The sequence below is a fragment of the Stegodyphus dumicola genome, chromosome X2 (genome assembly GCF_044657685.1).
Source record: "Stegodyphus dumicola isolate Sdum_Otavi_A_Nest chromosome X2, ASM4465768v1".
NCBI lineage: Eukaryota > Metazoa > Arthropoda > Arachnida > Araneae > Eresidae > Stegodyphus > Stegodyphus dumicola.
Window position 1 is genome coordinate 149,926,473 of NC_140781.1, and position 15,254 is coordinate 149,941,726.

Consider the following 15,254-nt stretch of genomic DNA (forward strand, 5'->3'; position numbering starts at 1 on the left):
CGGAGTCTTTTGAATTACGGTGCAAATGGATTTACCAAAACCTCGTTAAATTTCAATAATCTTAAAGTCTTCGTCGTCTCGAGTAATTTGTTTACTCTTTTCAGTCATGTGAAGGATTTAATTCGGCTTTTTTGTTCACTTTTTCGTAAATGAAGAAAAAAAAAAGTCCATTCGAATTCCATTTAAAAAGGCATTGATTTCGATGTGCATATCTTTTTTTTTTAATATATATATATATATATATTCTTCCCTCCACCGTCCCTTTTCAGTTAATGCGAACGCTGCGTTTGATTTGTATAGAATTCACTGATGGGGTTTTGAAAAGAAGTTTCAGGGCTTACCTCTTTCCTCCTCCCTCTTGTTCCATACCGTGTCGGGTAGAAAAGTTGTTTTCGAAAATGAATTCTTTCTCCTTAGTGCTGCTAGGGACGTTTTCAAATATTTGTTTTAAGAAGAGCGAAAGAACGCAGAGAGATGAGGTTAGGCTTGTATCTTTAAATTCACGTATACTGGACATAAGCTACGGGGGGGGATAGAGTCGCTTGTTGCGGTCATTCGTTTCATTCAGCCTTCCCTCTTGTAAATAAAGCATTCCTAATATTTGATTTCCTATTTAAGAAATGATAGATCGAGAAAGTCTTTGTTCAGTGGAAATTAGTGTTTAAGAAATAGTTAGAAATTAGGCTGCGTTTGAAGCCTAGCTGATGAAATTTGTTTGTTTAAGAAAAAATTACCTTAAAAATATTTACCTTAATTACCTTAAAAAAAAGCGGAAGCAAATTTTATGTCTCATTCATTTAGGGCGGAACATGGCATTTGTCTTGTAAGGTATTTCCCCCGCCTTATTAGCATGCCTTCGTGGTGTAATGGTCAGCACGCTCGACGCGTATCAAAATAAAACCCCTGCATCTCCCACATCAAAATAAAGCCTACTGTCTCTACAGTCTTATAATCCTTATTAACATAACAATAATTTTAAATGTTGGTAAACCAATTCGATTTGACCTTCTGGTAACATATTGTCCATTTGTCATAAATGTGAAGTGTTACTGATGCAGGATGAACGTCCTATTATCTGCTCTTTATTGTGAACTGTGCAAATCTTTAGAGTTAGCTTCTTATTTAGCTAAGCCAATAACATAAATCCTAAAGACAAATTTTGAGAATGCTCTATTAATTTGCCTTCTTGATCGATTCAAAGACTCTCGACTCAGGAAAACTTTGAAATGCTGCTCTTATGCTAGTTTCTAGAATTGCCGCAAATTCGGAACTTTAATAAACTATCGTGCGTAGAGTTAACTTGGTCCGAAGAAAGGATTCTTAATTTGGTAATCCTCGATTTCTAACTCCCTCCTGAATGAATTTAAATTTTAAATGTTCTTTCAGAGTTGAGAATTCAGCCACTCGATCTTAATAAATTAGGGAAGATTTAAGACTCATACTGCAAGAGCTGCATTTTGATTCAGAAGGACATTTGTTTATTGGGAATATAGCTTAATCATCTTTTCAGTTGGTTTAAAATTTCTGCAAACGTACAACAATTTTCGAAAAAAATAGCACTTTTAATATTTTGTCTTTGGCTTCAGTTCGCGCCTTCATTTTTTTTCTAACTCTATATCCTCCATTTATCCGTCATTGCATAAATTTTAATATTTCGGAACCTGATTGCAAGTATAAGGGATCTTCTAGTAAACATGTTATGGTTGATTCACTTATATTAATTTTAAAATGAATGTAATTTAAGGTATTTTTTGTAGTTTTGCCTTGTTTCCCAAATACTTTATTACCTGTTAATAACTATTAACTATGAACTACTGAAAGTCTAAACCTTCAGACTCTTCGCTGATCATTAAAATCAATTAATGATGTTATCGCAGCAGCGGTCAGGTAGTTTCCCCCAATTTGCTACAGATTAAAAGTAGCCAATTACTCGTGGAAGTTTTCTGCTTGCGAAATCTTTCTTTTTGGTCCTGCAAACATAGCTTTATAGCCCCCAATCCGATTTCGTAAATAACAAATAGTAATAATCCTTGATTCGCAAGTGAACCAGGAGAGCCGTCCAATGCGTGGAGGAATGGAGAAACAATCATTACGCTTTTGCTTTTGTTATACGAGATTGTTAGTGAAAGTATGCTGCCGCAGTTACGACCTTCGTAAAGGACTTCAGGATGTTTCTGGACGTGATCCAGTTGCTGATTATAGGTTAAGGAGAGAAAATCAAAAGTTAGAGATAATACTAGCACTTCTTAGGTAAGCTGCTGCCATTCTTACCTTAAAAGAAGACAGCTGCATATTAAATATTACTTTAATCTAATAGATGAAATAACTTAAACTTTATTATTCATCTGAAGTAAAAACTGTTCACAGTGGTTGAAATTTTAATTATATGTCAAGAATAAAGATTTGGTGTGTTTCCATACTCGCGTATAATGATAAAAAATAATTTTAAAAGCTTGCATTTTTAAAAGTAGACTTAGTTTTTATTTTGATACCGGACTGATGTCTCATATAGTTATCTTGAAATTTTAACATCATTAGCGAAGAATACATATTTATGAATGGAGCATGTTTCCGCAGTCGCGTTTAGCAGTAGAATATAATTTTAAAGTCCCGGTTATTCTAAGTTGGTCTGAATGCCTGAGTGTTTACTTAGCTAATAGATCGGTGTCTTTTATTTATACAATATTAGCAATCCTTAATTATTTCAGTTTCTTTGTTGCGCCTGGGTCTGTAGTTTTAAGCTATGTTTTTGCTAATGTTATTATTAAAAATATTAGTTTCGTTATTGTAAAATATATTTTTGAATTATAATTTAACAAAACAGTTACCTGAGGTAAAGCATTGATGCTGTGAAATTAAGTTACTGAAAATTTTTACTTGCAAAAAAATTTTGGTTTACGAATTTTTTCTTAATATAGGATGAAAATGTTCAAAATTATTTCAGATTCTAGTTTAGGAATCTTTGCAAAGCTGATGTGGATCACAGTATTCATACATTTTATTTAACGAATGAAACTTTTAACGAAAAACTGCGTACCTGTAATTTCTGTTACCAGTAATGATGGGAATTACAAATTTCAAAGCTTGATTTATTACGGAAGAAGAGCTTAATTAAGCTTCTGTAGTGACAATATTTTGTCATTTCCGTGAGAAACACTCCTTGATTGGGAGGAGAGATGACTAAAAAAATTTAGTGATGGGGAGCGCTGCGTGATGCGCGTGACAGGACCGTGCGACGTCCCATTTGAAACAGCAACCAATTAGAAACCGAATTCAGATTCCTTATAATCAATCATCAACACTTCGCATTCAAGCCGCCAGTTGACACAATCTAACATCCTATTCACGCTCTACCTCGCAAAGCAAAATCAATAGGAATAACCACATACACCAAGCGCGTCGTCTACGGATTCCCCCAGACGCCCCCATTTTGCACGGCCCCTCCGAGCACGTACGTATACATAGAGATTCTGAAGTAGAGAGTTGAGGAGGAATGCATGGAAAGAGGGAGAGAAATCTGCCAAACCATCATGTCATCACCCCTCTCCTCACAACCGCTGCCTTTGCTTCCCTCCTGTGCTCCCTAGTCCAGAAGCTACTACTGGGCCTCCATTATTAATGAAGTGGACGTAGCAGGGCTTGGCAGCATCAGCCAAATTTCTCCTTCAATCCACTCTGTCTCTCTCGTCTTGTATTCCCTCTATTCTGTTTGTGTCTTTTCTGTCTCTTCTACTCTCGGACTTACCGTACGATAGAGAGACATAAATGTATCGCGAAATATTGCGTTTCTGCTTTCTGTAAGAGGATGACTCTGGGTTTGCATTCCTGCGAAACCCTGTTTTTTTTCTCCTTCCTTCCCACCCCTTATAACACTCCTCCACACTGAAAGGGGATGACACGTAGAATAAGAGCATAAAAGCAATTTTATTTTTGAGTTTAGGTCTCTTATGAAATAAATTTGCCGAACGTCTTCGCAGGAAGCATTTCGCTGAAAAGGTTGTTCTTTGAAATGGCAGTCAGTATCGCAACGTCGGATTAGATTTACCGATATACTTCCGATTTTTACCAGAGTAAAGAACTCCCCTCCTTTCGTGTCTACTGCCTAACAGATCGGCGCAATGAATAAATTGTCTTCCCGCTGTAGCGATAGACTTATTAAGCTGCTTCATCCATCATCAAGGTTATTGCTGTGTAATATTGTTTGCGCCTGGAATGGTAACACTTGCATCAAATATCTTTGATATCAGACTTTTATTTGTTTACACCTCCGATTAACCTTACGATGACATAAATATTGGAGTGCAAATATGCTGAAATCCATACAATTATATGAATGCTACCAATATTGTTATAAGTTCCCATTCCTCGTGGCTAGTACTATATGTCTAATGTTATAGCATCACGGTTTAATGGTATGTTTTTTCTAACTTCAGCAGAACTTAAATAATAACTGCGCTCAGAGATCTTACATACTGTCGTCGATCCTGGAGCCTGGCTAAATTGATTGTCCACAGCGCGAACAATTTACGCTTTAAATCTTCTTAAATGTATATCATTATTTTTACACGATTATATTATTTGTACATAATTATTGTTTTCTGTTCAACTGCTTATAAGCTCATTGTGAAATAAGGAACTCTTACTAAGAAATAAGTAATCTAAAATTTAATTTAACTCTTTCATTTTCCGGTTTGAGTGGTCGAAAATATTTCTGTTGGTAAAGCAGTTTCGCAGTGCCAATGAACTTGCCCATTACAGAGCACTTTTTTTTAATATTGCTAATTGTATCAGTTTTGTAACTCATAAAAGAGTGTAAATTAATTTCAAATTACAATTAATTATGCATTGCTGAATGAGAAACATTTAAATAATTTTCTGTATTTTGAGTTTTTGACCTCGTAACTTTTTAATTGGATCCCTTAAACACAACAAATCTTTACAACGATTGATGAGTTTGGGCAGTTTTGTAAAACCGTCACATTTATTATGGTACTCGAATAAATAAATTGCTTGCTGTTTCGTTTACTCCTTTTCTCATCTTTCCGTTTTACAGTCGTATTGAAACAGAATTTTGTTTCTATTGGAACTGTATAATTCCGATTCACCATTTCAGAGTTAATGGATTTACAGGCATTGTAAATTGCCTCGATTTCAAAGAAAGGGGCAAAAGGTTTAAAGAGGAAGGAAGCCACTAAGAATAAAATTTAAGATGTACTCTTCTTAAAAAGTATTCAATTAGCATTTCCTTTGTCTTAATTTTGTCTTTCTTTGCAGGCTGCGCCCTCTAGTGAGAGTAAAGATCCCCCTGAAGATAATGGAGGTTGTTCCAGGTAAAAAGCAAAATTATTTTTTTATCATTGATCAAATTGTTTAATGGATTTTTGGTGTTTGATTAAATGCAGCTGTTCTGCATTTGACGGGGATTTTTTTAATAGAATATATTGAAAATGGGAACTAGAACCTTTTGCATATTCATTGCTATTATCGATTCGCTTGTTTCGTTATGAATTTAGTCCGATTATTTTCGAGTATGGACAGCAAAAATAATTACGACAGGATTCATACCGTATTCAACGTTAATATATTTTATAATCCGATAAGTTTTTATCGGAATTTTTAATTGCATTTCCATGATGAAGAAGGAAATAAACCTTTTAGAACATATCTTATAGATAGTAAATTCTTATCAAAGGAAAAGTGTCTGATAAATGTATTAAAGTATGTGTTGAAATATTTAATAAATTTATCGACTAACTTATAAAATTCTGTTACTATCAAAATGGCTGTTCTTCGCAACGTTATAGATTTTACGTTAAATTGCAATTAAATTAAATTGCAGTAGGCTAGTTTTATCTTTATAATCTCTGCAACTACGCTTATCGCATTTACCCAGAATCGCGTAATTCAAAGATCATTATCACCCAACCTTTTTAACTCTAGTGCATACACTGATAAGAAAATGCTGAAGAGTGCACTTTCAGCGAAGCTTCACATCAGAATTTTTGACTAACGACATTCTGCAGTATAAATAAATTTGCAGTGAATTTTTTAGCAAGGTGTTTCGAGTGACAAAAGCTAACTCTATCGGAAATTTAATTCTTCATAATTTTGGTTTCTTAAAAGTTGATAATAAAAGTCCCTTCCGATAGCTTCTTACATTAAATATATTTTGCGCGTTTATTTTATGTATGTGTATTTTCACGCGAAAAAGACATTTTCTCAACTTATTTGGCGATATTGTCATTTTCCCTAATAAATATTCCTGTAGCTCCCGAGAATTCCTTTGCACATTCGTTGTTTATTTTCTAGAAACTTTATAATGTTCATAAAATAACATAAGAACTGGTGTCTCAAAATATTTTGAAATGCATTTGATAAGTTCGTCTAGTACTTCCTGGAAAACTTCAGGTTATAATCCTAAAACAAAAGTGCAAGGTTTTGTATAACGTGTGTATAGTACTTGGAAAATTTTTTTAAAATGTTTTCGAAAGATTTTTCAAAATAATATAATCTTGTCACTTCGTTTTTCCCTTAGCATTTAAAATAATTTTGTTCAAGCAAACGTTGCTAATCTGCTGACCAAGATTTTGTCTTTAGTTAACTTTAGAAATTCGCTTGACTATCAAGAACAATTGACCCGACTGCAGCAACGTAGAATTGTCATGTGTTATATTCATATATCACATCTTCATGGTTCTGCAAAGTTATATTAGTCAGACTTGCACATTCACTGTAATTTCCACACTAGGCTGTGACAAACTTTCACTCTTGCAGTGATTGAAATATGCGTTTCTTGTGACTTTCCTAAATTCAACAATAAAAGAAATGTGCTTATTTCTCTTTAAACTTGCACAAGGGTCTTCTTTATTGATTCAGGACTGGGTCTTTAAGCTAAATTTGGGAGAGGGGACTGTTTTATAGCGTTCAGCCTGATTGCTTAACAGTCACTTTTGTGTTGTTAATCTCCAACTGTTTCTGTTATTCGAATGTCAATCTGATCAGCTAGTAAATTTCCTTTGGTTTAGTTTTATTTCTTCATTTATCTCTAAAAGTACTGCAATTTTCTAATTTGCAATAATAAATTATTATGAATATTAGTTTCTGAATAGTTGCGAAATCTTTTAATACTTCGAAGGAAAAACATTTGACACTGTTTCTTGAGTCTCTTGACTTCAACCAATCACCCTCACATTATATTACGTAAGATTAACTATTTAGCACATTTTGCGGAGGGGAATTGTCACAAGGAATGTCAAAACAAACAGCTCTTTCTACTATAAATAGCTTTACAGCCTTTTGAACCTTGATGAGTGGCAGCCTCTCAGCCACTAAAGCGAGTTCCCAACACTGCGATCTAAAATTTAAAAGTAAAATTATTGAATACAACCCCATACACAAAGATTATCATTAAACAGAAAAAGGAATAAATACATAAATTGTTCGAGGGAAGGAGGACAGTTTTAAAAATTACCTTGAGCTAAAAAAAATAACTCATTATCGTAATTTAGAAATTTAGAAAAATATGCTTTTGTAAAGTTACTGATTTGGCTTATATTTGTTTTTCGTTTCAAGTACGGCGAAACAAAATGAAAGTGCTTAAGAAATCAAAGCCTTTAAATGGAATTCTTTAATTGTATTTCCATCGTTATTAAAATTGGATTGCAGTAACATATGTTGTTTTTCTTTTAATGGCTATAATGCGAAGCAAAAGTGGAATATGCAGTTAAAATCGTGATTAAAGATAAAAACGAAATTTAAATAAACGCTATCAAATTAATTTAAGAAATTAATATTTCGACAAGAGAGTGCTTTTCTGGGGGAAACCGTTTAAGCTAATAAAAATTCTGCAGCCGCACAATAAATTCCCAAAATTTCAACTCTTTTCCAGCGCTGAGAATTAAAAGGAAATGAATCCATTAAAAAGGGAAGGATTCCGTGATTAATGAAGAAATTTAATAAAAGTCAGATTTTGCTTCTATATCGATCGTGAAGTGAAATTTATTCCGTATTTTTGCAGCTGACAATTTTTAATGTTCTTTTAAATGTTAAAAATTGTAAAAATTTCATGTTCTATTTTCTTTCTTATCTCAAAACTCGAAAGCAGGTAAATTTATATGTTATATATGATGATGATTTAGATGGTAATGATGGCGTGGAACATGAAGTAGATGATACTGAATGCCTGATGATAATTTTTATTTAGAAATAATTCCGTTGAGTAATGAACACAACATAGCAATATACAAAATATTCAGCAATTTCACTTGTAGGTTTCATATATGCAGTATAAACAGCGAAGGAAAAGCGCAATTATGGACAGCAAGCTTGCAAGGCGGAAGAGAAGCAGAAAAGGAATGCTTCATGTTGGAAGATAGAAGCCCGGTTCTGAATAAATTAGTTTCGGTTCATTTTTATTCTGATTGGTTAATTTAAGTTTCGGTTCGGAAATCTGAATATTGTGATTGGATGAAGCATCATGTAAATGTCTGCGTCATTAGCGTTACACAAGTTTTATGTGAGTAGGACTGAAGTTTAAATGGCGCTGTTGGATAAATTTGTCATAAGCAAGTAACTATACTTATGATAAGATCTGGAAGTAACCAAATTTTAAAAAAAATTAAGGGACTACTGTAAATTAAAGTTTGAATTTTATTTTACATATCCACTTCTTCAAAAAGAATGAAGGCTTAGCCACAGAAAAGCCTTTTTTAGAGAAAAAGCATTAAAACCTTAGAAAATGAAGAAGATTATTATAATAATGGATAATATAAATTACGAAACTTTGAATTAAATAATGCTTTTTTAAATAATACATAATATAAGTTTTGAGCATCATATTTGAAAATAAACAACATCTTGATAATCATACTAAAACTTCATTATTTAGTATATAAGGTATTTCTCCCGCCTTCGTGGTGTAGTGGTTCTGCATGCTGGGCCGGTATTCCAGAGGTCCGTGGTTTGATTCCCGGCGAAGGTTGCTAATTTTTCATCTCTCCGGCCTCCAAAAAAATCCTAATGACTCTACAAGTACAATTTAAAAAAGGTTAAGTTCTAAGATAACGTAATTCTTCAGGGGAAGTCGTTCAAGAGTTTCTCACAGAATGCCGCAAATATAATTTTGCATAAACAATACTTATTTCGATACATTATAGCAAATCACAAAATTGTTCAACATTCTAACTTTCATATTTATAATTTACCTTTTAATATCATAAATATTGTAATATTCTATGCAAATTAAGGTTAAATTAAAAGAGCTCTTAAAAGACCAAATTAAAGTTAGAATTTTATCTAAGTTATTTTTTTATTTTACAGATATACTTACGCCCGTACACCCACAGTGTATAATTGGGGTGCTGCAGGATGCACCGTTCATTATTTGTTACGCACTGGGAAATGCTGCAAAGACTATCCTTTTACATTAACCTGTTACTGTAATTAATTTACTGAAATTCCTGACCCGAGTTTCGAAAATATAATTTCTCGTGTGTTCAAACAAAATTAACATTTTGAGGTAGTCCTTTTCCCGTTATCCGTTACCAGTGTACTTTTATGTTAAAAATTGATTATACAGAAGCTATTTTCTCGATTGCCAACCTGTTTATGGCTTAAATTAAGTCTTTTTTCCAACAAGTAACTGCGACCAAAAAGAGTTGGCTTTCATTAATACTAGTCGTTTCTGATATGTGCTCACTGTAAAAGCTTGACTTAAAGCAAAAATTATCCATTCCTCATTCATGCTGCTACAGTGCTTAAAATATCTTTAGAGCTTTCTCGTGTATTAGCTTTTTTAAGAGCTGCTATTTAATATAAGTTTCATACATCATTAATGCCTTTCTGTTTTGTTATCCTTGTTTTACAGCACTTGAAATTTCTTTAATTTCATGGCAAAAACGAGCAGTATCTTTAATGCTCTAATAGGTTTGCCTAATGTAGGTATGGATATTTTAATTTTTCTAATCACGAATACTTTCTGCACGGTTTAATGGCAGAGGGTTAATGAGCTTTTTGTTCAAGTACGATATAATTTTAGTACTAATTTAACGCCATAACTTTTCATAGTTTTTTATGTTTTTATTCTCTGTGTCTCTGTGTCTTGTATCTGCATGAAAACGGATCTGCAAAATTTATCATGCTGTATTCTTATAAATCATCACTCTTTAGAATATACTTCTAGCGTCGGAAATTCAACCGACTGTTAATGATTCTGTCTTTTGCGTGATCTGATGTGTTTTCTCTTATCTGCTGCGTGTTATTTTTCCGAAATATTCAGTAACTTTTCCATTGTTGCTTGTCATTCTTTTTGTTCAGTTGTTGTTTCTTTGTAATTTAGTATTGTATTTTCTCGGCTTTTTTTTTTCGCAAAGAAAGTGTTTTTCAGATTAAGTTTTATTTCATTAAGCAACCTGTATATAACAGTGTATTCGTGGGACTCATCTTCATAGTCTTATTAAAAGTTAAGGTTTTATTTAGTTTAAATAAATAAATAAATTATACTTTTTCGACTGATAATACGCTCTGTAGGATTTAAAATTTTAGGCCCGAAATGTTTAATTAAGAAAACAAAAAATTTCTTTTTCAACTATTCTTTATACTATTTTTTATGTTCCCAGTGAAAAGGGCAAGCGATTTTCTTATTGAAATTGAGTGTTAAACTAATAAAAGAATAAAGTTTTACGTAATTTCCAGGATAGGATCAGTTGATGTGGCTTTATAAATAAAATTATACTTTTTGCTACTTGCTCAACTGTATAACAAATTCCTAGAAGTAATTAATGCTGAATATTTTCGCTGGAATTAATAGCGATAAAGAGACGCATAATATTCCCCAAGGGAAAAAAGAAATATAAAACAGGATACTTAGGTCTTTTGGCTATTAAAAGGTAATATTCCTGAGTTAAAGAGTAGATCAATATGTGTATATTACATTAAATGCTTCCAGAGTATAACTCCCATGCTGAATAAGCTATTAGTTCGCTTTATATATCGCATATAGCTAATCAGAAAATTAATTATTAATGTTTGTTTTTTGTTCAAATCTACAAAACGATCAAGAATTAAGGTTAAAAAAAATAGATTATCTGTTACTGCTCATAAACCTTGAATCCCATAGTTATGGTTTCACTAACGATTACTGTGCACATGAAGCACATGTAGAGAGGCATAGCTGTTTACTTTACCCTGACTGTCCTTTTGGTGGGCAAATCGTCCCATCGATTGGAGCTTGCCTTCCAACCAAGGACGTGTGATGTTCACAGTGATGTTTTGTAGAAGTCCCTACAGATGTATGCCCAGTAACGCGTGTGTTAGCTGCTATCCACCGCCGAACGTCTCCTGTGCCGATGAAAGCGGTTTAACCAACAATTTACGTTGTATTCTATTATTGTATCATTTCCGAATGAGCTGTTAGCAAGCACAATTCGACTTAGCAATACTGAGCTCGAATTTGTAGCCATAGATCAGACAACAGCGAACGAGAAAGTACAGCTGAGCTGATACTTAAAAAAGGAGTTTTCTTTGAATTCATTTTTATATTTTGAAAATTCCGAAGAAAAAAAAAATTTCTTCAAGCTCTTAAAACGGCCGGCAACTTTAAGCATTTATCTGTACCTTTAATTGCTGAAAATAGTTCCTAATGGTTATCTGAAGAAACTTTCATCCGATATGCCTTTTCCCCAATAAATTCGATGAACGAAATTTTGTGTATCTTTTATATGGGATTATTGAAATAATGCTTCAGCTGGAATTATTGAATTAATATATATAATTAGATATTTGGAAATGCAGACATAGCAAATTCTCATTGCAAGGGGGGAAACTTTCTAAGGTTAAAAACATTTTCGTAGGCTCGATGATTTTTTTAAAATTTATTTAATGTAGAATTTTGTTGAATAAAACATATTCTTAATGTTAGGTTTCTGTAATTATAATTACGTCGAAAAAATAAACTTTCGCCGTATATCTTTTAAATTTCAGTAGCATAATAACGTATAATGTACAAGTAGAAATGTTTTCTAAAAATAAGCTTATTTCGAAAGAAAAGCTATTTTTAAAGCAGACAAGCGTAATGTTGTTTAATTAGGTTCATTAATGCGAATCATCTGTTAAGGAAGAGATACACTCAACTTGAAAAGTTTCTCAAAGGAAATATTTTAACTAATCTGATTACAGTTCATAATCTTCTATATCACATAAAGCATATAATTTTAATGACTTCCTTAAACATAATTATTTGAAAACTAATGAAAAAAACTGGTTTTAATTAATGCTGCTTAATTTTGTGATTATATCTGTAATCATGACGGTCAAGCACTCTCAAAAAATTAAACTTACTTGATAGTCATGCAATTAACCTATAATTATTAACTTTTATAACTTTTTAGGAAGTAAATCCTTTTAGTTAAAACGTGAAATTGTTTTTAACAATATTTTTCTTTTTAATTTTATAATAAATACGTGCTTTAAAACTCTTCCAATATAATTCGAACACTTCAAATTTTCATCTGAATGGACCATTTGCCTAGTATAATGTCTATTATTCACCTCAGCAGGGAAAAGCTGATTCAGAGAAACTTGTTAGAGCGTTCAAGATAAAGTATTATTCCATTGTCTGTCTAAAACATTTTTAATCTGGAATTTTCAAAGAAACTTTTCTTTGCGTTTTTAAACCGCCAGCAGCTATTAATTACTTATTTATTATTTATTTTCTTTTTTGAAGGGGCACTTCATATTTATGAATAAATATTGCATTATTTTCCGTCTTGCTTTTGCAAAAATTTTCTCATCATATTCTTTGCGCTGTTTAATATTTTAATACGTGTCTTTCAAAATTTTCCTACCCTGAAAAAAGATTTAAAACAAAAGTTTTTCTGTCGTCTGAATTAGAAGCAACCAACAGATGTTTTTGAAAGGATAAGGAATGTTCCGCCCGATCCTCTTTAAAAGAAAATTTCTACAGTGTTCTTTTTCTTTTCTCTATTTTCTTTTTAATCTCTTGCTATTTTTATTCATGACTTAACATGTCTTCTACGACGGTCTAACTGCTCCAGAAGCTCTAGCATACCACGATAATTCTCTGAACTTCAGTTCCATGTCGCTTCATCTCTCTGCCATCGCCGTTGATGCCAGATCCATGAAATTTAATTTCCCCTTTTCTATTTTTAACTGACAAGATCCGCCTTTGCTTTTGAAAATCGTTTGTTCTCCGAATTGAGAACGCATCCATGGGAATTGACATTTTGCGAACCGTTCGTGGACAGTCAGGGTACCACGTGGTTTTAAGCGCACCAATGAGAGCAGAGCATCTTTTCTATTATTCATTTCACTATCTTGTCGAGTTCTTGGCCGCCATTATACTACCGCGTCTATCTGGAAAAGAATTAAATTAGATTTTAGTGCTGCATTATATAGCTCCCTATTATAAGGTTAAGAAACCCGAACAGCATCGCATTCAAACGCAGCGCGTAACTGGATTATTTATTTCGATTCTACCATGTTTTTTTTCTGCGTAATGCAACAGGTTGAAGTGGATATACCTTTAGCAGTTCTTTGTCTAACTTCTCGCGCCTTTTGCTGCGGCACCCTATTTACCTTTGCAAAGTTTTAAAATTAGTGTGAACGGAGCATAAAATTTCTGTTTTCGGTAGATTACTTATTTAGCGATGAACTAATTTGTTCTTTAATTCGGAGAGAAAATAAATAACAACATTCGGATTTAAATATCTTTGGTTATAGTTTAAATCTTGGGAGTAATATTTTTTCAAGATTTAAATCGTTTCTTTTATAAATCTAAAGCAAACTTTTTTAGAAAGGACTGAAAGAATAAAGAAAAGATTTTACCCTATTTTCACCCAAACGCTTAAAGTTTCTGTAGAAGGTAAAAAAAACGCGCTCGTATCCTGACTTCCAGTTTGCTGTTTTACGAACGTTTTTTAGTCGGTTCAAGTTGCTTATTTGTTTAAGTTTTAAACAAATAAGCAAATAAGCTTATTTGTTAAGTTAAGTTTCTAAGCTCCCACGATGCTCGCACGTGATAGATGTGTCTACCGTCAGTCTTGCGTCGCATTTCTTCGGATTTCGTCTTATGTTTCGTGTAAATTAAAAGTTCTTGATTTTCAATTTGCTGTTTTTGTTTCGATATAATCGCTTATTTAATGTTGAAGTTTTGTCGTCATGGAAATAATACGAAAGCTATGTTTCTGTCACTGTTTGCTAACAGTGGTTTAAAAATTATGTCTTCCGTACCATTGTGGGAGCACCCAATACGTGGAAGAAATAATCTTTTTCCTCGATGGTGGCCTTAGCACTCTGAGTAGGTGATCGAACTAATTTGCTGATTCAAACATTGTTGAGGGATGAACAGTTATGACCTGTGGGTATAGCAAGACAATTTGTATTACAAGGCTATCTTAGAATATACTTCTGAAAAGTCCAGTATCATAATCTTCTGAATATCTCTGTATCGTATAGTCATCAGTGCACACATATGCAGCATAAATACAGAGATGATAGTTGCGTTCAACAAATTATAACGTCTGCAGCTTGGCTTACATTCGGTCACTTCATTTTTTCGTACAGCGCTCTTTTAAGTTTCGGCGTTGCCTCACCAATTCAGGATGCAAAGTATAGAAATTTTTATTTCGTTGCCTCAAAGATAAGGGTGGAATTTAAGGGAACGGAAAAGAAGTTGAGATTGGATGCGGTTTTGATGAAGATGCGCCAATGTGTCCGTCTGGCAGATCCGCCGTCATTTCTGTAAATTACTCTAACTGTTTAATTTAACGATAAAGTGCTTGTTTAGTTCGAATAGAGTCATAAAAAAGTAAGTAGTGTGAAAATTCTCCATCTTAACCCGTTTTACAGCTAATGAATTTGAAACAAATGACTAGTTAGTTCCCCCTGTCATAACTGTTACCATTATACGTATTATTGGCTTAACAATGTACACTTAAAATAAAATAATGCAGTTAACTGTCAATTTCTATAAATATGGTAACTTTTCAAAACGTCTTCAGTCTGTTTCCAAAATCTTAAATATTCTCATTCATTTCTTAATGTCTTTGTGGCAAATGGCGGAAGAGTTTTCGATGTTGCTGTTTAGAAATATATGTTAAGTTCTGAAAACCGATTTCTGTTCCTACTGAGTGTTTTCCTAAGGTCTTTTTAGGACATCTCCTCACTTTAATTTAGCACTTTTCAGAGGTTCTGAATTTTAGCTACTACCTGAATGTAAAATGTAAATTCTATTCTGA

At 32.9% G+C, this 15,254-nt stretch overlaps 1 protein-coding gene across 6 annotated transcripts in view; it reads left to right on the plus strand.

Moving 5' to 3' along the window:
• The window catches only part of LOC118184567 (uncharacterized), a 761,893-nt gene that overhangs the window by 665,413 nt on the left and 81,226 nt on the right, over nt 1-15,254 (plus strand). For all 6 annotated transcript variants that reach the window (XM_085809993.1, XM_085809992.1, XM_085809990.1 and 3 more), the window contains one exon: nt 5,275-5,330. In XM_085809993.1, coding sequence (XP_085666119.1) covers nt 5,275-5,330 — 56 coding nt within the window. The remainder of the gene's footprint in view (nt 1-5,274; nt 5,331-15,254) is intronic.